Genomic DNA, 21,844 nt, shown 5'->3' on the forward strand with positions numbered 1-21,844 from the left:
ACGACAGTTAAAAAATTACTACAGTCATTTTTTAAAGTAATTAATTCAGTGAGATTCAGTAAGACTCATTCAATTCCGCAAAGATACATTAATTTGATCAAAAGTGACAGTAAAGCCTTTTACACTGTCACAAAAAAAGCTGTTTTGTTAAACTTTCTCTTCATCAAAGAATTCTGAAAATATTTGTTTCCAAAATTATTTCCACAAAAATATTAAGTTTTCTATTAAAACAGAAAACAGTTATTTTAATATTAATAATATTTCATTATTATATTATTGTTTGTAAGCCTAAGAGACATCTTTTAAAAACTTTAAAAGCAGAAACACGCTGTTTTTCGTGCCTACCTTTTTAAATGCAAATGAGCTGCTGCTCCCCGCCCCCTTTTCCATAATAGAGCTGCGCCATTACAGCTTGGACCTACTAAAAAAACATCTGTTTTGGTTCCGATTATTATGTTTATCGCGCTGAAATCATGCTTTTAAACCATAATAGTTTAAACTCATGATAAACGGTTTTCTGAGTGCACACATCCGAAGCACACGGACAGAAAGCGGCTGTCACACGGCATTTGAGTACTAAACTAAGTTCTCATTCACACACAAGATTACATTAAAAACACACATGAGTTACAAAAACAGTCGGTTATGTCTGTGAAGGTAAACAGCTGGGAAATAAATTGCATCTTTATTTTAGATCTGTGTGGCAGCAGCAATATACAGTAAATATATCATTAAATCCACTGCTTTGTTGTCTCCTCTGAGGCTGGGACTCTCAATAGTGTTCTGTGCTCGTCTGTGCAGCCAAAGACAGATCAGTTAGCATGTTTTGCTCAAACTTTCGCCATGGCATTAGAGCTGGTACACCGTTGTTCGCTTGCGAAATGCAAAATGACAGCACCGTGGGTGGAAACTTACAGATTAAGGGGAGGTAATATTATAATGAGATCCCTTTACCACGTCACCAAGGGAGCGAAATCTGACGCGTTCGTTTTTTCAGACGCTTGCAGAAAAAGGCTTACCGAAACAAAGTTACTGGGTTAATCTTTTTCACGTTTCCTTGGTTGGTAGATGCACTGGGGACCTGATTATAGCACTTAAAACCTGAAAAAGTCAGATTTTCATGATATGTCACCTTTAAACTTTGGAATGGTAATGGATGTAAAGTCTGCAAAACTCAGAGGATGTTATGACATTTTTTTATGAGGAATTGTACTAGTTTTATTATTGCTTTCATTTCAATTCTTTACAAGGGGACAGACATTGACGGTGCGAAATCCTGACACAGCATTTAGCTCACTGACACAAAACTGCATGACTGATGTGCTAAGACAGGTCAGGAGCAAAGGGATCAGGGATGATGAGAGAAATGAAAGGCACTGTGGGCTGTCCGATCAGTCGCCGGAGGCTTCATTCATTAGATTTGCACACACACATTCAAAGTGCGTGTCCTCATTTTTCCCTTTGATGGACAGTGCCATCACTGCCTAGTGACGCGCAACGTTAATTAGGGATTTCATCACTCAACGCACTTATTAGGTTGTTTATGGATCAATATGAATGTGTGTTCGGTTGGATAGGTGTGAAGGTCATGTTTTAGACTTAGTATAAATTGTTGCAAATTGATCATTATACTTGATGTATATGGACCCCTTCAAGTTTTTATTTTAATAACCTTTTTTTCTGAAAAGAAGTGTTTTTTAGAATTAGAACTTATCTTTTTATGTACAGATTAATACACTTTGTACTGTTTAGAATAGTGTTGTGAAATAAGTCTTTTAGTGTGTTTAAATGAAATAAAAATGGTTTTATGACGTTTTCTTGTGTGTATGTGTTCAGGTTACTGATCCAGGCTGGTATAGATATAAACCGACAGACGAAATCAGGCACAGCGTTGCATGAAGCTGCTCTCTGCGGGAAAACCGAGGCTGTACGACTGCTGCTGGATGTGAGTAATTCATTTGACTGCTTGCCAATGGTATGGATTCTTTTTTTTTTAAATATACACTGCCATTCAAACGTCTGGAGTTGGTAAGATTTTTTAAATGTTTATTAAAGATGTCTTTTAGGCTCACCAAGTCTGCATTATTTTGATAAAAAATACAGTAAAACAGTAATATTGTGAAATATTTTATTGTGTTGTGTTTTCAGATTTAATTTATTCTTCTAATGAATTTTCAGCATCATTGATCTAGTCTTTAATGTCACATAATCCTTAAGAAATCATTCTAATATGCTTAAGATTTCTTGCTTAAGAAACATTTCTTATCAATGTTGAAAACGGTTGCTGCTTAATATTTTTGTGGAAACCATAATACATTTTTCAGGATTTTTTGATTAATAGAAAGAAGAGATGAAAATTTGTTAACATTATAAATGTATTTACTGTCACTTTTGATCAATTTATTGCATATTTGCTGAACAAAAGTATTAATTTCTTTCAGAAAAAAAACACCCAAACTGATCCCAAACCTTTGAGCAGTAGTGTTTTCAGAAGTGCCAATCACAGGTCATTGAGTCAAAAATGATAAAAACATAATCATAAAAATCATCATGTATTGTACGAGATAAATGGCTGGCCAATTGTGCTTTATTTACTCGCCAAAGCCAAGTTTTACTTGTATTTAGTGCTTATTTTTTGTTCATTTTAGTTTGAGAGTTTATTTATTTTTACATATATGAATGTGTGCGCTCCTTAGCATGTCTGTATCGACAGCATAACCACTATGTACCAAGTGAATGTGTTTTCTATCTCTTCAGAGTGGTATCAGTGCTGGGGTGAGGAACACGTACTGTCAGACAGCGCTGGATATTGTTAACCAGTTCACCACTACCCAAGCCAGCAAGGAAATCAAACAGATGCTGAGAGGTAAAACAGGGGAACGTTTCTGAAAACACAAAATCACATAGAAATGTCCAAGGCTTTCTAAATTCGCTGGTATCTGTGTGTGTGTTCCTGCATACAGATGCATCGGCTGCCATGCAAGTGAGGGCTCTGAAGGATTACTGCAACAACTACGACCTGACAAGCCTCAATATTAAAGCAGGCGATATCATCACGGTAAAGAAGCAATTCTTGAACTGTAACATTGTAATGTAGCAAGGTGTGTATTTCTGAATTTTAACTAAACTTTACACCCAGGGATGGCATGCATATTTTCTTAAGAGGAACGAAGCACTTTTTTTAACTCTATAGTGGTTCTTTCTATACACTTCTATTAAAAAAATTTTATCAGTAAGATTTGTTTTTGAAAGACATTAATACTTACTATACAAATGTATAATACTATACATTTATAATGTTATAAAATATTTCTATTTCAAATAAATGCTGCTCTTTTGAACATTTGAATGCTACAAATAAATAAATAAACAAAGAAACACGACCAAAATAGTAATGAGCAAAAGGAGCATTTTTACACTGAAATTATTTTAGTGTTGTCACATGGTGCAGTGCATGTATGTCTCAGTGGTTTTCTACTGCAGGCTCGTTCTGGAACATTTCTGTTTGGTCCTCAGGTCTTGGAGCAGCATTCTGATGGACGATGGAAGGGCTGTATCCACGACAACCGAACAGGAAATGACCGTGTGGGTTACTTTCCGTCCAACATGGTGGAAGTCATCAAAAGGGCAGGTGTGCCATTGCATCACCGCATGACCCTTCTAGGATGTCATGTGACACATATGCACATTACATTAAGGTCAATCTGAAGCTCATCTACCTGGCACTTAAATAAATGTCTGCGCGTTTGTGTATGTGCGTGAATGATTTTGTCTTAGTTGCATGCATTTCTGCATACATGAGTGTTTATGTATTCATTTTCAAGTGTGTGTGTGTGTGTGTGTGTGTGTTAGGGATGGGCATTTTGTTTATTTCATCCACTTGAGTACTTAAATAAAATAAGTAAGTAGATAAATCAACTAAGTACTAAGGGAGCAGATATCACGATTACTATTGGAACAAACCCGCTGACATAAATGACACTGCAAATTATGCAGCTTGCTGAAGAGAGAAAGTGATTAGATGTTACTGACAAATCAAAAAAATCCCATAGACTTACACTGCCATTCAAAAGTTTGGGATCAGTACGATTTTTAAGTTTTTTTAATTATTATTATTATTATTTATTTATTGGAACCTGTGATACTTTTTTCTTTGATGAATAAAAAGGTAAAAAGAAAAAAGAATTTCTGAAGGATCATGTGACACCGAAGTCTGGAGTAATGATGCTGAAAATTCATCTTTGCTTCACTGGAATAAATTATATTTTAAAGTATATTAAAATGGAAAACTTATTTTAAATTGCAATAATATTTCACAAAATAAAATTTTTTTCTGTATTTTTGATCAAATAGATACAGCCTTGATGATTTAAAAAGCATAAAAAATCTTACTGATCCCAAACTTTTGAACAGCAGTGTAGATTGATTGTAAGACCAGAATATCATAGAGACAGAGTGGACAGTTTGAGTAACCACCAAGTACACTCTTGGCAACCACATAGCACTTCATTAAAGATGCAGTATGTAATATTGACAGCTAGTGGTTGAAATGGGTACTGCAGTCTAAATTCAAAATACTGGAGAGAGTTGCTGTCATCCTTAGACTTAAAGGAACACTCCACTATTTTTGAAAATAGGCTCATTTTCCAACTCCCCTAGAGTTAAACAGTTGAGTTTTACCGTTTTCTAAACCATTAAGCCGATTTCCGGGTCTGGTTAGATCGTTAGCATCTCGCTCAAAAATGAAATAATCAAGGAACTTTGCTGCCGTACCATGGGTGCAGCAGGTGCAATGATATTACGCAGCGCCTGAAAATAGGCCAACTTCCGTCAACATAACCAACTACACAAACTTAGTGCCGGTCACGTTGGAAGTTACCTATCTGGGGACTATTTTCAGGTGCTGCGTAATATCATTGCGCCTTCTGCACCCATGGTACGGCAGCAAAGTTCCTTGATTATTATGCCGGGATGAGAGTATAGTTCCTAGCCATATCGGCCTAAAAAAATCACAATTTTTCATTTTCTGTCGGTTTTAGTACACGATGTAAATACAGAAGAATCAAGTTTTAAATAGGAAAAATATAGAAACTCTTTGGTCATTTTTGAGCGAGATGCTAACGGTCTAATCAGATTCAATTATCTATGCTAAGCTACAGCTAAAAGTGCTACCGCCAGACCCGGAGATCGGCTGAATAGATTCGAAAACGGTAAAACTCAACTGTTTAACTCTAGGGGAGTTGGAAAAAATAGTGGAGTGTTCCTTTAACACTTACACAGGATGCCAGATTGGGGATACGCAAGAGGAGCAAACACAATTGACAATGGAAGGTGACACGCCTTACACTGTAAGTTGAAAACTTGATTTATCTGCGTTTTAATATTCCTTTGGTCATAGAGCTTTTTAGATGGATACCAAGGCTTTTTAGGTCAGGTAGAATCTGTGATCTCTCACCCAGTTTGTTTGCTGGCTTCTATGGCTTCAATACGCTGTAATTTCCAACAACTGGCAACCCAGAATGTTGATGTACTATTGGGTAAATTGGCAGTGGGCGGAATCACACAGACCAAAACAAAAACAGACATTCCAACACAGAACACACATTTCAAAACAGAATAACTGGCTGTAGCATTGTTTTTCAGAGAAACAAGTATGTGAACTTTGCATAATATCTGCAAACTTGTAATTGTTATGCATACTTTTATGCTTTAGTAGTCAAAAAAACAAACAAACAACAACCACAAAGAATACTGTAGCAACCACATTGCAACACATTAAAAAAATCACCCTAAAAACCATATAGCAATAAATAAATAAATAGTTGAAATATTTTTAAGTTGTAAACAAAATTAAATCCCTCACAATTATTGCATTTTCATCATTGATCATTGATCATTGCTGTCTGTATTTCAAAATATGTATTCATGCCCATAGTAGATGTGTGTGGATGTGTGGGTGGTCGTTCATTCGCTCTATATCCAACTGTCCTGCCCTTTATCACCAGTCAAGTGATTCTAATTAGAAGCGTCAGCTTGAAGAGATGAAAGAGGCAGTGACAAACAGGGCAGATGAGAGTGACTCATCTATCTGTCACTGTTCGGTCATCTCTGAGTCCACCTGTACCATCGTTTCATGCCCTCATTTATTTTCCTTCAACTCACATCAGTGAATTCTCACTTTTGTACATTCACACACATGAAAACAGGTTTTCACACATTTATACATGCAAATCAGTGGCGGCGGCTGCTGCTTCTTGAAAGTGAAGAAACATCACTTATCAGTGTCAGAATATATATTCAGATTTAATTTTTTTTTTATTCTGGTGTCTGCAATTTGTTATGCATACTTCTCAAACTACTACTTTTCCAATGCCATGGGTTGTGCTTTTAAAGCTGTGTTGGGCTGGTTGCGATCTAGTCCATATAAGAGAAGCTGTTAGGCAAGACCTAAAAATACAATAATTAAAAAGTAGGGCTGCACGATTAATCATAATAAAAAAGTGTCTAAATGTGATTATCAAATCTAAAAGGTTGCGATTTAATTAAATAAATATATGCGCTGCAAGTTTCAAAGTGAAGCGTGGCACTGTGTTTATGTACACGTGAGCAGCTCATGATCCAGTGGTTTTTAGTTTCTCGAAGTGACTCAGTTTGCAGTAAATGTTGATCTACAGGAATTCATCCCTGCATATGCTCTGAGTTTGGGTCGCTTACTGTGCATTTGGGCAATATGAGCCAACAATATTTCCAAACTTGTAATGAGAAGTATATAAATCGACTGAGGTCAAAAAAAGAGAAGCTTCTGCTGTTTACCACCAAAAAATTCAGCAAATTTACTAATTTTATTGCCAAATTACTATTTTGATTTTCTTAAATACGTTTTACAGAGAAATATTAAAATAGCAATATATCTTACTTTAATATGAATTAATAAGACTACTACTACTACTAATTTATTTATTTTTTTTTAGATATATATAGTCATATTTATATAATTACACAATTTATGGCCAAATTGTGCAGTTCCTCTTGTCAGATGAACATTGATATTTGTACCATTAAAATCAGTACAGGTGTGTGCCATAAACTCCCAGTGGGGCTCTATGAGCTGTGTGATTACAAAATTCATTGCTGGGTTTTACTTTACACGTTTTCTTCAATATTGAAATATGCCAATATTTTTTCTTAAATACGTTTTACAGAGAAATATTAAAATAGCAATATATCTTACTTTAATATGAATTAATAAGACTACTACTACTACTAATTATTATTTATTTTTTTTAGATATATATAGTCATATTTATATAATTACACAATTTATGGCCAAATTGTGCAGTTCCTCTTGTCAGATGAACATTGATATTTGTACCATTAAAATCAGTACAGGTGTGTGCCATAAACTCCCAGTGGGGCTCTATGAGCTGTGCGATTACAAAATTCATTGCTGGGTTTTACTTTACACGTTTTCTTCAATATTGAAATATGCCAATATTGAAATATATATTGATCGATGTACATAGGCGACACTCCAACACACTTCCCGATCCCTATTATCTTCCTTTTTCATGCATGAATGTAGTCTGCATGCATAGCACATAGATCAGTTATAAATATGTTTTTGGCGGGAATGCATTGCAAGTATACTGTATGTTGTGGAAATAATATGCATGAGTATAGTTTTTAGTTTTTTTTATTTTGTTCAAGTGTACATAAGTTCATTTTTACCTTGCATGTTAACTTATTTGTTGCACTGTCTTTTTATGAATATAAAAACAAAACAAATTGTATTACAGCACGTTTTCTGAAAATTGCTGTTGTACAGTAATTAGGAACTTTTTTGTTTCAGTACTAGACATAAAATTTCACAGCTAACTGGAGTTTTCTAATTCTGTAAGGGGTCTGAATATTTTTTGCATGAAACTGTATTTGCAAACATAACATATATTTTCATCAGCAAGGCTCCCAGATTACTGACGGATCTGCTACAGTCCATTTAAACTGCCCTAAATGATCCCTTTGCTATCTGCTCCCTCAGTGTGCATCTGTGGTTGCCAATTAAGATTTTGAAAAGTAATGTTTTTATTCTTACATCACTGTGTTTGTGTGTGACTGATATTTTTCAGGCTCAAGGGGATCCGTTTCCAGCCCTCATGGTTCTCCAACCCTTAGCGGCCAGCAGAGTGGCGCTAATGAGGAGATTTGGGTACTGAGGAAACCTTTAGCTGGTAAATGCAGTTTTTCATTGGACAGTTGATGTGACATGCTATATGTTATCTAAAACTATATATTTTTTTAATTATTCATATTATGTTTGCAGCATTTATTATGGTCTCATTAACTGAGAGACTACATGGAATATTTATGCATTTAAAAATATACACTACCATTCAAAAGTCTGAGATCAGTAAGATTTATATTGTTTTTGACATTATACTCACCAAGGCTGCATTTATTTGATCAAGTAAAACAAACAGTAATATTGTGAAATATTATTACAATTTTAAATAACTATTTTCTTTTTTGATATATGTTAAAATGTAATTTATACCTGATTTTATGCTTTTTTTATGATATTCTTTGACCAAAAAAAAAACCAAAAACATATATTTTTAATATTAGTGTATAAATAAGTAAACAGGACTATTTAGTTCCAAACATGTATTTATTTAATTATTTTGAATGTATTACCTTTTTCATACATAAAAATACAGCAATTTACATTGTCAAGATCCTAAAAGTTAAAAAAGCAGATAAAAGTAGTCCAAATTGGACAATATTACAACTCAGAAGCCATACCATACCATAGTATGATGAAAAGACATTTAAGTTGTTTTTCATCGAAAATATCAACAAATCTCATTTGTGCATTCAATTACAGTGCTTCACGAGTTGTCGCACCACATATTTGGTTCAAATGCATCTCGTGATACATTGTGACAGCAATACGGATAAATGTTTTAATGCAACCCTAAATGACATTTGATTGTTTACATTCATATAAATTCAAATATGGTCATGTTATTTGTCAGCAAACCAAACACACGCTGAACTACTGAATGTGCATTTTGAATCTCTCATGTTTCTCTAAGTAGTTAAAGCAAACATATGCACAAACATGGGCATACTCAACAGTTTTTTGTGCGTTTTCTTGCATGATAACTTGTATCTACCAGCAGGGGGCAGTGTTGGCAGTATGGGCAGCACAGGCAGTCTGACCAGTGGACGTTCATCTACTAGCGTACAAAGCAGTAATGCCAACGCTCACCTCACCAACTCACCTGTGCCCGTGCCAACCACCCCCACGCACTCACCCGGGGTTAACACGCATGGCCTCAACGTCCCGGGACTGCATGCTCAGGCCGAGGGCGTGAAGGTGTGGCGCACACAAAGCCCAAAGATGCACACAAGGACAGATGTGTCTGTCTTTCTCTTTATTTCTCACATTACTGATCATGTGTGTGTGCATTTGTGTGTGTGTGTTTTAGCTGTTGGCCACGGTGCTGTCCCAGTCAGCCAAAGCAAAAGAACATCTTATGGACCAATCTCAGTCTTTAGATCCTAATTCAGGTACTGCGATATATATATATATATATATATACCAGTATTCTCAGGAACTTCATTTTTCTCAGACATTTTAGTTACTTTTGTACATGTAATGGTGTCCAGGTGGTTTTTAGGGGATGTGTGAAGTAAGTAAAAGAGCAAAAGAATCTATCAGAAAACTTAAAAAAATAACTATCTATCTATCTAGGTTTTATCCATGTCTCATTTGTACACATCTTATATGTCCATACTCATAAGCCCATACTACTATTCAGAGTCATAATAAGTAAAAATATAAAAATTGTTTTACATTTTTATTTTTTTCCCCCGTAGTGTCTTCTCAGCGCACTCAGAGTGCATCTGCTGTCCCACGTCAGCAAAGGAAGAAACCCTTTGTGGATCCATTGCTGCAGAGGAAAGATGAAGCTTCAGTTGAGAGCAAGGCAAGTGTGTGTGTGTCTGTGTGTGGTGGACCAGATTTGTTTATGTGAATCATAATGTGTCTATATTTGTCTCTTGGGTGGTCAGATACTTGGTGAGTGTTTTAATGAGAATGAATATAGTAAAACTTAAGGTTATACACTTTTAAACATACACTACTCTCCAAAAGTTTGTATGATTCTTTAATGTTTTTAAAAGAAGTCTCCTATACTCACCAAAGCACTGATAAAAAATAATGCTAGAATTGATAGAATTGAAAGTAACTGTTTTCTATTTCATCATATTTTAATGTGTAATTTATTCCTGTGATGGCAAAGCTGAATTTTCAGCATCATTACTCCAGTCTTCAGTGTCACATGATCCGCTAGAAATAATTCTAATATGTTGATTTGTTGCTCAAGAAAGATTTATTGTTATTAATGCTGTAAACAGTTGTGCTGCTTAGTATTTTTGTAGGAAATGTGATGCTTTTTCAGGATTTTTTCACCAATAGAAAGTTCAAAAGACCATTTATTTGAAATAGAAATCTTTAACATTAACATTATAAATGTCTTTACTCTCACTTTCGGTCAATTTTAATGCATCTCTGCTTAATAAAGGTATTAATTTCTTTTAAAAAATCGTACTGACCCCAGTTATTTGAAAGATTGTGTGAATTCTAATAAATATAACATATTATGATCATTTTTTAGTCAAAGCTGTTGCTGTGTTAGTAAATTGGCACCATCATTGTATCAGATTAAAATACCATAGTACTTTGATGTATTATAACGATGAATGATTACTATATTCATATGTTAGCGTTTATATCAAATGCATCTCTGCTTAATAAAGGTATTAATTTCTTTTAAAAAATCGTACTGACCCCAGTTATTTGAAAGATTGTGTGAATTCTAATAAATATAACATATTATGATAATTTTTTAGTCAAAGCTGTTGCTGTGTTAGTAAATTGGCACCATCATTGTATCAGATTAAAATACCATAGTACCTTGATGTATTATAACGATGAATGATTACTATATTCATATGTTAGCGTTTATATCAAGGTATTTTAAAGAATATATCCTACAGTAAAACCATAGTATTGCCATGATACTTTTTGAGTAGTGAAGTAAGATTTTTAAGGAAGTATGTTATTTGCTGCCACACAGTGGTTATAGTGTGGACTGCCTGACACACTTTGATAACATATCTGGACTTGGAATCATGAATCTGTCAAAGGAATGTCTGAATTATTGATGCATTTCTGTTTTTCCCTGCCGTGTATGTGTGTGTGTGTTTTAGAGCTCAGAGGCTGTTGTTGAATGGCTCACTAGTGCACAGCTGCAGTTCTACACAACAAACTTTCTCACTGCTGGTTATGACCTGCAGACCATAAGCAGAATGACACCAGAGGTAATGCAAACACACAATGCTCAGATAAACGCTGTCAATCATCATTCCTTGTGTCTGTGTGAGCATTTAATACATATGATGCAAAGTCTCTTGAAATATTAAAATGATGTATTCTTTATTCTATTAAAGACAGAATCAGTGTTGCATTCTGTAACTATATATGCATAGTGACCCCAAAAATATTTTGAGACTTTCAACACAAAATATCGTTATAACATTCAAATAATTTAGAGAGTGACTTAAGTGCCCTTATTATTTTTGGGTCCACTTTACATTATAGGGACAGTCAGAATAGTAAAATACATAATACATTTTTGCAAATAGTTCTTTAATTCTTTTGTATATATATATATATATATATATATATTTGCAATTATTCTAACTGTTTATATCAATTTTGAGATTTTATAAGCTGTGTGTATGTGTGTGCACCCCACAGGACCTCACTGCTATTGGAGTGACAAAACCAGGGCACAGGAAGAAAATGCTTTCAGAGATCAGCAAAATAAACATCCCAGACTGGATACCTCAAGAGAAACCCGTACGAGAAAAAAGTGGTGTTCCAGAAATCTGGAATTCAACATTTCAGAATTTGTCTATTTTTAAGTCTCTTATCAAATACGTACATTTATAAAGTTATATTGTAGAACATGATTATCAGGCCTTACATGAAATGCATGCTCATTTTTTTAATATATAAAGCGGTTTGCTGATTATACAGTATTTATATACTCACATGTACAATTTTATGTGATGTGTAATGTGAACTTGATGTTGCATCTTATAGTCAAATCTGGCTGAGTGGCTGTCGGCAATTGGTCTCAATCAGTATTACCAGACATTGGTTCAAAACGGCTATGACAATATGGACTTCATTAGTGATATTACCCTGGAGGACCTAAAAGAGATCGGCATCACTAAACTAGGCATGTATACTACACATACTTATGTTTACATTTAGAATTTATGCAGAAAAGACTGGCATGAATGATCACCAGTATGTTGTGTTTTGGATGGAGGCATGTTTGTGCTCGTGTGCCCAACCAGTCTTCTTATCTAGCTTAACCAACTAGACTTCCTTGATCAAGCAGCCTCACCAGCTACATTTTGCTACTAAATGTCATGAGGAATAGGAGGATATTTGAATACTCCAAAGCATAGATGTTGAATAAGTTGGATATCAGATGAATATCCTATGTGTTGTTTAGCCATAAAGTCTATGTTTCTTCTTTTTGTTTTCTACATTCTTCTGTGGTGGTATGAGAACTTTCAAGAAGATGCTGGCACACCTCTTTTGTCAGCACTTGACTTAAACCACAATCAGGCCTGATTGCCAAATCCTTGGCATAACTCAGGGTACCAGGTGCCATTGATACTGTTCTAATAATTCATGCTGGTCTTTTCAGCAGGGAAAAGCTTACAGGCTTAACCTAACAGACAAAAATAATAACTTTCCACCTCTGCCTTTTCTTTCCACCAAGGACACCAAAAGAAGTTGATGTTAGCCATCAAGCGACTGAGTGAATCTCCAGAAGCAGACATTGCCATCAAGGAGAGTCAGTTAGAAGAAAGCACAGGTTCAAAACAATCATTAGAAACCAGCACAGAACCAGATGAGAACTCTGTCCCCTCTGTTCGTATACGTAAAAGAACAGAGGGACGTTCGGAGGGGCGTAGCTCTCCCCGGCACAGCACCCAAGGGCGGGGCATACAAAGAGCTAATGCCCCTCCTCCTCTGAAGAAACCCAGCTCAATTGAGAGTCCCACCCCAACACCTCCACACACCCCTACTAAAGGCAGAACTTCATCTTCTGCTTCAAATTCTCCTTCACACATTCCTTCCTCCCCGCTAAAAACACAGAGCAGGGCTAGAGGGCCTTGCGACTCTCCTCGTTCACATGCTCACGCTCGTACTGTCCCCCTACTTTGCCTACCGCCTGAAAGAGAAACCGAAGAGGGCAATAGTCAAACTCTGCCCCAGCCAAGACGCGGACAGTCCATTGTTACTGATGCTGAGCATGACTTACCCATGCCAGACTCCTCTGTGAAATACGCCACACTAGGTGGACATAGGGTTACACCCAGCAGCTCTTCGAGAGCCTCTAGTGAAACTCTTGACATCAACAGTGTCAATCGCAGTCAGTCATTCGCTACAGCTCGGCCGCGCAGACGGACTCGTCCTCCAACTCCACCAAAACGTTCATGCTCTTCCATTTCCACTGGTAACCTGGCTGATGAGGCTGCAGCAGATGATGCAAGGTCTAGTGAAAATAGGGCTAACAATTTGCTACTCAATGTGACATACAGGGAGCGCAGACGTAGTGACTGTGGCATTGCCTCCGAAAAAACTTCATCTGGGGGCAGCGTAAGAGACATTGCTGCCATGCTTGAAATGTCCAATCTTGGAAGCAGTGGTAAAAGAATTGGTTATCTGCAGGTAATTAAACCGTTTTAGGCATTGTTTTAAGCTACCATAGCTTATGCCCAATGGTCCAGTGCTTGTTTTAATTAAATTTATCTTACAATGCCGTTAAAATCAATTCACAAATTAAAATGTTCTGTATAGAAATACATGAGCTTTCATATTTTTTCTGATGCATACAGTACACCATGTAACTGGATAGACAAAGTAACTAGGAACTATGCAATGCATTTACATTTTGAATAGTGAGTGAGTACTGATGCCCAGCACGGTTCTGATGTTTTACCTGTTCCCCAGGCAAGCCATAACCTCCTGCGGCAGAACCGTGAAGTTCTGAATTCTGACGCAGATAGTCGCCGCCGCACAATCAGCGAATTTTATGACTCTCATAAGCAGCCTGATGATGATGTACGAGAGGAAGAGATGAACCGAGTCATGCAGGACTCCACACATCATAGACCAGCACCTTGTGAAACCCAACCAGTTAAACAGGCCCCTGAACCACGTCCACGTTCCATGATCACTCATCTGGAAGCGGGAGTTTCCTCTCTGCCACAAGAGGAGTGGTCACGAATGGATGCCACAGCAACTTTGAGAAGACCACGACCCCCACATCACTCAGATAGTGAACATTTTAACCTGACAGAAACAAGTACTATAAAGCGAAGGCCCAAAGCATTGGCTCCACCACAGAGTAATGGCACTGATGGAAATGGGCCAGAGAACTTTCGGAGAAGGCCTGTATCAGAAGCTTGTGTTGGAGATGGTGGTAGGGAGGAAGAACTGCATCATGATGGCTTTGGCTCTCTTCCCAGACAAATACTAAAACCCCTAGTTTCACCTAAACCAGGAATGGCCCTTCGAAAACCAGATCCCCCAACTCCTACAAGGAGGGTTCCCTTACCTGGACCAGAAGGTCAACATAGCCCAGGTAACAATGCAATCTAATAGATCATTAAATTTCAAATTTTTTCCTCACTCTTTGTCCTGCAGACTGGTCCGTCTGTAGCAAACTAGCAAGTAAGTATAAACCAGTCTAACAAGCAAAAATAGAAATTCATCCATGCATGAAGTTCCTGGGTATTTCTTTACAGTTGCTCAAGGAAACCAGATCTCTGCTTAGCTTGTATCTCGCATTAAAATAGCCAGATAGCAATAGACGCCTTCCTGATTTATGGTTAATGTAGTAAAAATACTTTTATGAAATGATTTGGACAAGTTTTATATATATATTTTTTTTTTGTTTGTTTCTATATAGTGGAGGTTAAGAAAGTCCCACCTCCAGTATCTCCCAAGCCAAGTCTGCCTCCTACACTGCCCAAACCGGTAAAAATCAAACCAATCCATACAATCGGAACTCTTGGCTCTCCTCAGGCAGATGTTCTCAGCCCATCCAGTGCCTCCTTCAGCCAAGCTCCATCTGAGCAACTGGAGCATCCACCACAGACTTTGAGCCCAGTCACCCCAAAACCAATGGATGTGAGCATGCTTTCCCCACGTGCAGCAACGTCTCCAGCTCAGAGCCCACAGACTCCCCAGACACCCCAAACCCCACAAACACCTTCTACACCAGGTTCAGGATCAGCTCCAGTGAAGCCCCCGAGGTCTTCCATGGCTGGTCTCTCAGTGGACATCCCAAGCCCTCTGGAAGTAGAACTGCCTGGAATGGATGTGCAAAAGAAGCTAAGAGAAGTAGAGAAACAAAGAGAGGAAGATGACGGTAGGAGGCAAGAAAGAGTAGAGGAAGTTGGAATTGCTAGAATGGAAAGGACAGGTCTGATCCAGGTGGATCAAATGTTTCAAGGTGAACAAGGCCTGATTTCAGATACAGGGGAGGGAGCAGGACCGGTGGTAATGAGAAGGAGGAAGGTAGGTGTAGCCAGACAGACACAAGTAGAGGGTGAACCACAAGATGGAGAAGAAAAGACAGAGGTGGAAAGCCAAGGGTTACTGAAGGTTGCTGAAACAGGGGGCTCTGCTTTGGGGGACATGGTACAACTCAGACTGGAGGAGACCAGTGCATCCCTGGCTGCTGCTCTGGAAGTAGTGGAGGAGAAGATTAAGAAGGATGACAGGTACAAACACTAAACAAATAATTTTCTTCAAATCATCTTTCTTCTGATGATGTTACTTGTTGAAATCTCTTCCATTCTGTCTACTCTAGTTTCTCTTTCTTTTCCTCTTCAGCTCCATTGTGGACAACAAGAGCACAGTCAACATTCTCGATGACATTGGCAGCATGTTTGATGATCTTGCGGATCAGTTGGAGGCCATGTTAGATTAAAAGACCAAAGGTAAACCAGATTCCATAGGGAGTGTGACACACTTAAGCTTCTTGAAGTTTCTCAGTGAGGACCACCAGGATGCCATCTCAGCAGGATTGGAAACTCAATAGGGCAAATTAATCTCTTCCATTCCGACATGTTTAAAAGTCAAACTACAACTGAGCATCTCTAAGAAAAAGCCTAATTGTTGATTAATGTTTTTCTCAAACCCTTTCATTCTCCACCAGCCTTTCCTCTAGTGGCCAGAGTAGGTACTGCAAGTATGTATCCTGACCTGCTGTCATGCTGCTTCCAGAGATAAGCACAAAATTAAGAGAGACTATGTGACAAGCTTTCTAGATATTATTTAAGCAGAGAAATGCTAGTATGTATGAGTGTGTGTATATGTGTGTACTACATGTTGGGTGAGAGTTGAATATCGATGAATATTTCTCTTGATGGCAGTGGTAAGAGCAGTAAAGGTAAGTCGTTTTCTCTTATATGATGTTAGGAAGCTGTGTTGTTCTTTTCCACATCTCTGCTGAGAGCTTGTCCACATTGTAAAGGGGAACTTTGAATTTCACCTTGTGGTCTTCAGCTGGAAAATGTACTAAACACTTGGTTTGGACTAAATATATGAAGAGCACAACCCTATTTATGACCCTGAAGATATTCAGACTTTTTTGGACATTTTGTGCAAGATTTCTTTGTTCCCTTGAAGTATAATGAAGAAAAGCTTTGGACTTGAAAAGGTATATTGTAATCTTTATGTATGTTATTATTGTTATTGCTGTTGTTGTTGTTGTCAGTGTGTGTGAATGTTTGACTGTGTAGTGTAGTTCTTGCATTGACAAATCCCACCCTGCCCATGGTATAATACATAGATATAGACAGAATTCAGAATAAGATGCTGGAAAGAGTAGTGTATATATGACATATAGGTTATAGTTATCATTGATAGTCTAGAGTATGGAATGCATCAATATGGAATGCTACAGACACCTGCTCATTCCTAATGTGCTCTAATAAGTGTTTATGTGTGTTTGTTTGTGTGTTTGGAGGGGAGGTCAATTTGAGAGTGAGAGAATTAGGAAGTGTATGTTTATAGTTTTGGGAAAGAGACTATATGTTTTTTTTCTCTTACAAAAAATGTGCCATGTTTTTGGACAGGGTACCATGGTATTTTTGAAGTAGCTTGGATGATCATGTTAATTCTACAGTACATGTATATGGTAATCATACAGTACTGTTGTATTACCATCTGAAACCATAGTACCACTACAGTACTTTTTTTGTAAGGGCTGAGTGTGTGTTAATCTCTTGGACAATGCAATTATTCCTGTTTTGTCATGCAAACAAAAAAAGGCTTGCTGGCAGGAGAAGTTGCATATTCTATACAAGTGGCTAAAATTAGATAATATAAGACTATGTCATCACAAGATATATAAGACTACAGAGCAATATTTTTTATCCATGCACCATGTTATTAATTTTAGCTTTATAAGTGATACTTTAAAACCAGCCATCTGGGATACAACAGAACTGAACATTTTCCGACAATCATGACAATGTTGTCCTTGATTATGACACTGCAAAGTCAATGGAATAGATGTTGGAGTATGAAATCGTTTACAGTGTAAAACTGTGTAATAATCAGTTGTAATTTTGTGTAAACCTTCAGATGGCAAATGTGTTTGTTTGACCCTGGTGAAAAAAATATCATCAAAGACCTCTTCCATGTAAAAAGCATTGCGAATATGTGGAATTAATATAAATAAATTGTTATGAATATAACCACAGTGGCATCCGACAGTTTGGTCATGCATGTTTTATTATAATTTTTTTTTAAACGGCCATTTATATTTTGGTTTGAATCATATTAAAGAATGTTATTAAACTTTTGTTTGAGGTAGTTTGGAATATGCATAAGCAAATAATTAATAATTAGTTATAGAATATTTACAGTTTTCTTCCACAAATAATATCCAAATTTATCTAACAAAAATCAAATTAAGTTAACCATGTTGTTTTATTCTCCTTAAACATTGCAGCTCCATATACCACAAAAAGTGGTCGCAGTGTGCCATTTCTGCACAACTGTTTAGAAAATCGAATTGCTAAAATAACAATTTTTCTAGTTTCCAGTTTTCCAAACACTCCCTCATCTTAGCTGGACGAACAGAAGGCCATTGTTTGAGCTAATGGTGCTATATGACTGGTCAGGATTTTTTCCCCCACACAAAATAGTGCTAACATTTCTTTAATAAACTAGATGTTTTATCATGTATTCGGTTAAAATGGCAGTGACTCTTATGGAGTAATATAGTAGGCCCCCCAAAATCTATGGGCCACCTGTACTACTCAGTCCCATTCTCCTGGCTGTTGAATGACCCAAAAAGCATGACTTGTGAAGCAGCCAATGATACCATCTTTTGAATCACCTACACACCTACAGTAGAGGTGCCTCAAGCATTTAAAAGAGCTCATATGGACTGGTTTGCACATTCTGTAATTCAGCACTCCAGCCAAGTCATGCCACAATACAGATCGCTTGTACAACCTTTTTTAATATTCCTAAGTGATCTTAAGGGATTTAGAGTCTCGAGGGGAGAATCAAGACATTTGTTTCTCTAGCCATTTCACAATGTACCAATTCAGAGAATTTAACATTTTAATGTTTATGCAATTATGTATTTATTCCAGGTTATTTTATATTTCTAAAAAAAAAAAACACATCTCAGTTACCTCCTTTGGTGCCTTGTAAATAGGACATTATCTGATAACATGTTTAAAAGTGAAAATGAAAGTTTGCATGCCCGAAGCTAAACACATCTGATTATTACTGTACACTAAGTATTGGTACACTAATTACTGTATTAGTATTGGTACACTAAGACACGGAAGAACATAAGAAGAACACATAGCAATTGTCCTTATATTTATTGCCTCTCTGTTGAATTTAGATAACATTGGTGCTTTATCATACAGATAAAAAAGGAAGATAAACAATGGGGAGGATCACAATCAAAAGAAACAACATTGGATAAGTTTGACCAGGCAAGAATATGTCAAACAGCCATGAAATATTAGAACAACAACTCTCCATTGTTGTTGTATTTTATTTGTCTTTTTATCATCTTGAAACACTTCCATTCAGGTGGAGCACTCATTTAAGTGCATAAATGTCTTTAAGAATAACTTACATAATGTGCTGAATCAAATGTGACATTCAATGTTGAAGGTGTCACTACCGTATTGGCAGTGGCACAACTACAGCAATTTCAAATTCTTGACTTTCACTTCCTTCTTCTTCTTCGTCACAGATTCATTATTCTGGTTTTATGTTAGACTGAAACACACACACACATGTTGTGTTTCCATGTTTTATGGGGACATTCCATAGGCATAATGGTTTTTATACTGTACAAACTGTATGTGTTATTGCCCTACACCAACCCTACCTCTAAACCTACCCCTTACAGGAAACTTTGTGCATTTTTACTTTCTCAAAAAAACTCATTCTGTATGATTTATAAGCTTGTTTCCTCATGGGGACCTCCAAAATGACCCCACAAGGTCAAAATTTACTAGTATTACTATCCTTGTGGGGACATTTGGTCCCCATAACGTGATAAATACCAGGTACACACACACACACACACATTACAATGTCATTGTGATATAGAAAAGGAAAAAGAAATATGGGCACAAAGATGAAAATTGTGTTGTCCTCTGTCTATACAGTATATGCTTTCCAACTGACGATTCATGAGATGAGCCTTTGAGCTATTTCAGAGAAATGGTTTACCATTGGTTGATCTACATTCTCTTCATTAGTGAAAGTCAAGATTCACTTGCACAATTCATGGCAAATTTACAAAAAGTCTAATAATAATATGTAAAAAATGTGCTTGACACTTTATGACACTTAGATGAACCATTTTGCATTTAATGACTTATACGATGAACTAAAGACTAGATGTTTTGAGGGGTAAGACTATTGCACAGAAAACTATAGTTTATAATACATTTGGAGCAACATGACATTAGCAACTGATAATGCAGGAAACCGCAGATAAATGTACATAATCAGTTGCATGAATGTACCAAAGCTATCGCAACTTGTTCAAAAGAATGAGAAACTGCTTTTATGATGTGTACAAATGACTAGATGATGTGGAGGTTGTACAAGTAGTTTTGAGAATTTCATTTCTGATTTGAGAAATGCACCAAAGCGACTGAGACAAACTTTAATAAAAATAACTTGTTATTGGATACTTGTTATTTGTAGGGTCCATGTCTGTATTTTATGCAAAGACTCAAGCCAACCAGCAGAGGGCACACAAGAGCCTTGAACGCATCTGATACGCAGGTGGAGGTCACAAAGAAGACTTCTAATAAAAACCGTGGCATAAAGCTAATCCTCTCTCTTTGTTCTGCGAACTTTTGTGTGGTGAGGATGTCGCAGTGCAACATGTCCTCTTCAGAAAGTTGCTTTGTGATTGCAGTCGTGTAAGTACTCTTCTTTTGCTGTCAGTTTAGTTTAGTACCTCAGCGCTCGCTTAAGAAGGCGATGATAATGATTTAAGACCATCACTAAAGATTGAGTAATGCTGTCTAAATGTAAGGTCTTCGTCGCGTGTGATTTCGTTAAACTCTAGGTTTTCGTTTGAGATGCTTGAGTTGGGTTTACGCGTGAGCTGCATGTTAAACTTCTCTTTATATTCTGGTTGCAGAGTTTCCAGTCTGCCTCGTGAAGGGCCTGATGAAGCACGTGGCCTCGGATGATTCGCGCCATTGGCGGTTTAGGCTGTTGAATATCTATTTGATGCATCGATTATAAATTTTAATGAACGCAACGGAGGGTTAAGTTGGTGGTAAGTGAATTAAGCTTGATCCACACACTTGGTCTTGAATAAATGTGAGTTGGAGCCGCTGATGACTTCTAATACTTTTCTGACACCTCGTATGAACGCTGTATTACAGCAGCTGATTATAAATTCTAGTCTGAGGCTCTTTTGCTTGACAAATGTGGGTTTTGTGAGTATGGCACAATATATATATCCCTTTTTCACCATGTTAGAGAGATCGGAAATTTCCAGGCCCATTATTGTGTATACCAGTGTTGGGGAAAGTTACTTTTCAAAGTAATGCATTACAATATTGCGTTACTCCATAAAGTAACTAATTACGTTAGTTACCTTTTATGGAAAGTAATGCGTTACATTACGTTTAAGTTACTTTTTAAATCTGGACAGGGCTTCTATTTATTTTATTTATTATAAATAAAAAGTTCTATTTTTGGCACATCTAATAGCCTTTTCACACCAAAAGTGAAATGAATAAGCCTCAGGCTGAAGGGAAAGTACATTTACGTCCGTACAGTAGAATGCAGAAGAAGACATTTCAACACACTTCAGCAATAAAAAGAAGCACAAATGTTTGTCTAGAGTAATTTTTGCTTAGTATGGTTGAACTGGATCATCGAAGGTCAGACGCAAAGACATTGGTTAATAGAATGGGATTAAATACATAAAGGATATTTGTGTAACATTTACTTATTGCAGGTTTGCGTCTTATTCTGAGTTGCATTTTTATTCATTTTGAGGAATACTGAATCGTTTTTTTTTTGGGTGAGATGAATTAATGCATATATTTATTTTAGAACCACCGTAACATCATCTGATTTCTCTCAACATGGGGACAGGAGAGCTGTCAATCAATAAATTGGGGGGGGGGGGGGGGGGAAAAATTGTGTGTTGTTTTTTAAAAA

The 21,844-nt window shown here is 36.8% G+C and overlaps 1 protein-coding gene and 1 long non-coding RNA gene across 2 annotated transcripts in view; both read left to right on the plus strand.

Annotated features, from left to right (window-relative positions):
• Positions 1-17,870, plus strand: part of LOC107564683 (caskin-1) — a 47,800-nt gene extending 29,930 nt beyond the window's left edge. Inside the window, exons 7-21 of the mRNA XM_016249820.1 lie at positions 1,837-1,945; positions 2,758-2,866; positions 2,964-3,058; positions 3,517-3,631; positions 8,127-8,228; positions 9,177-9,376; positions 9,489-9,570; positions 9,880-9,989; positions 11,275-11,385; positions 11,825-11,926; positions 12,173-12,311; positions 12,867-13,822; positions 14,105-14,738; positions 15,066-15,882; positions 15,995-17,870. Coding sequence (XP_016105306.1) covers positions 1,837-1,945; positions 2,758-2,866; positions 2,964-3,058; positions 3,517-3,631; positions 8,127-8,228; positions 9,177-9,376; positions 9,489-9,570; positions 9,880-9,989; positions 11,275-11,385; positions 11,825-11,926; positions 12,173-12,311; positions 12,867-13,822; positions 14,105-14,738; positions 15,066-15,882; positions 15,995-16,091 — 3,778 coding nt within the window. The 3' untranslated portion in view covers positions 16,092-17,870. The remainder of the gene's footprint in view (positions 1-1,836; positions 1,946-2,757; positions 2,867-2,963; positions 3,059-3,516; positions 3,632-8,126; positions 8,229-9,176; positions 9,377-9,488; positions 9,571-9,879; positions 9,990-11,274; positions 11,386-11,824; positions 11,927-12,172; positions 12,312-12,866; positions 13,823-14,104; positions 14,739-15,065; positions 15,883-15,994) is intronic.
• A 2,615-nt stretch (positions 17,871-20,485) lies between these two features.
• LOC107565617 (uncharacterized) overlaps positions 20,486-21,844 on the plus strand; it is a 2,326-nt gene continuing 967 nt past the window's right edge. Inside the window, exons 1-2 of the long non-coding RNA XR_001606395.1 lie at positions 20,486-20,583; positions 20,808-20,948. This is a non-coding gene — a long non-coding RNA (uncharacterized lncRNA). The remainder of the gene's footprint in view (positions 20,584-20,807; positions 20,949-21,844) is intronic.

Source organism: Sinocyclocheilus grahami, unplaced genomic scaffold (assembly GCF_001515645.1).
Source record: "Sinocyclocheilus grahami isolate Dianchi unplaced genomic scaffold, SAMN03320097.WGS_v1.1 scaffold25.1, whole genome shotgun sequence".
Taxonomy (NCBI): Eukaryota; Metazoa; Chordata; class Actinopteri; order Cypriniformes; family Cyprinidae; genus Sinocyclocheilus; species Sinocyclocheilus grahami.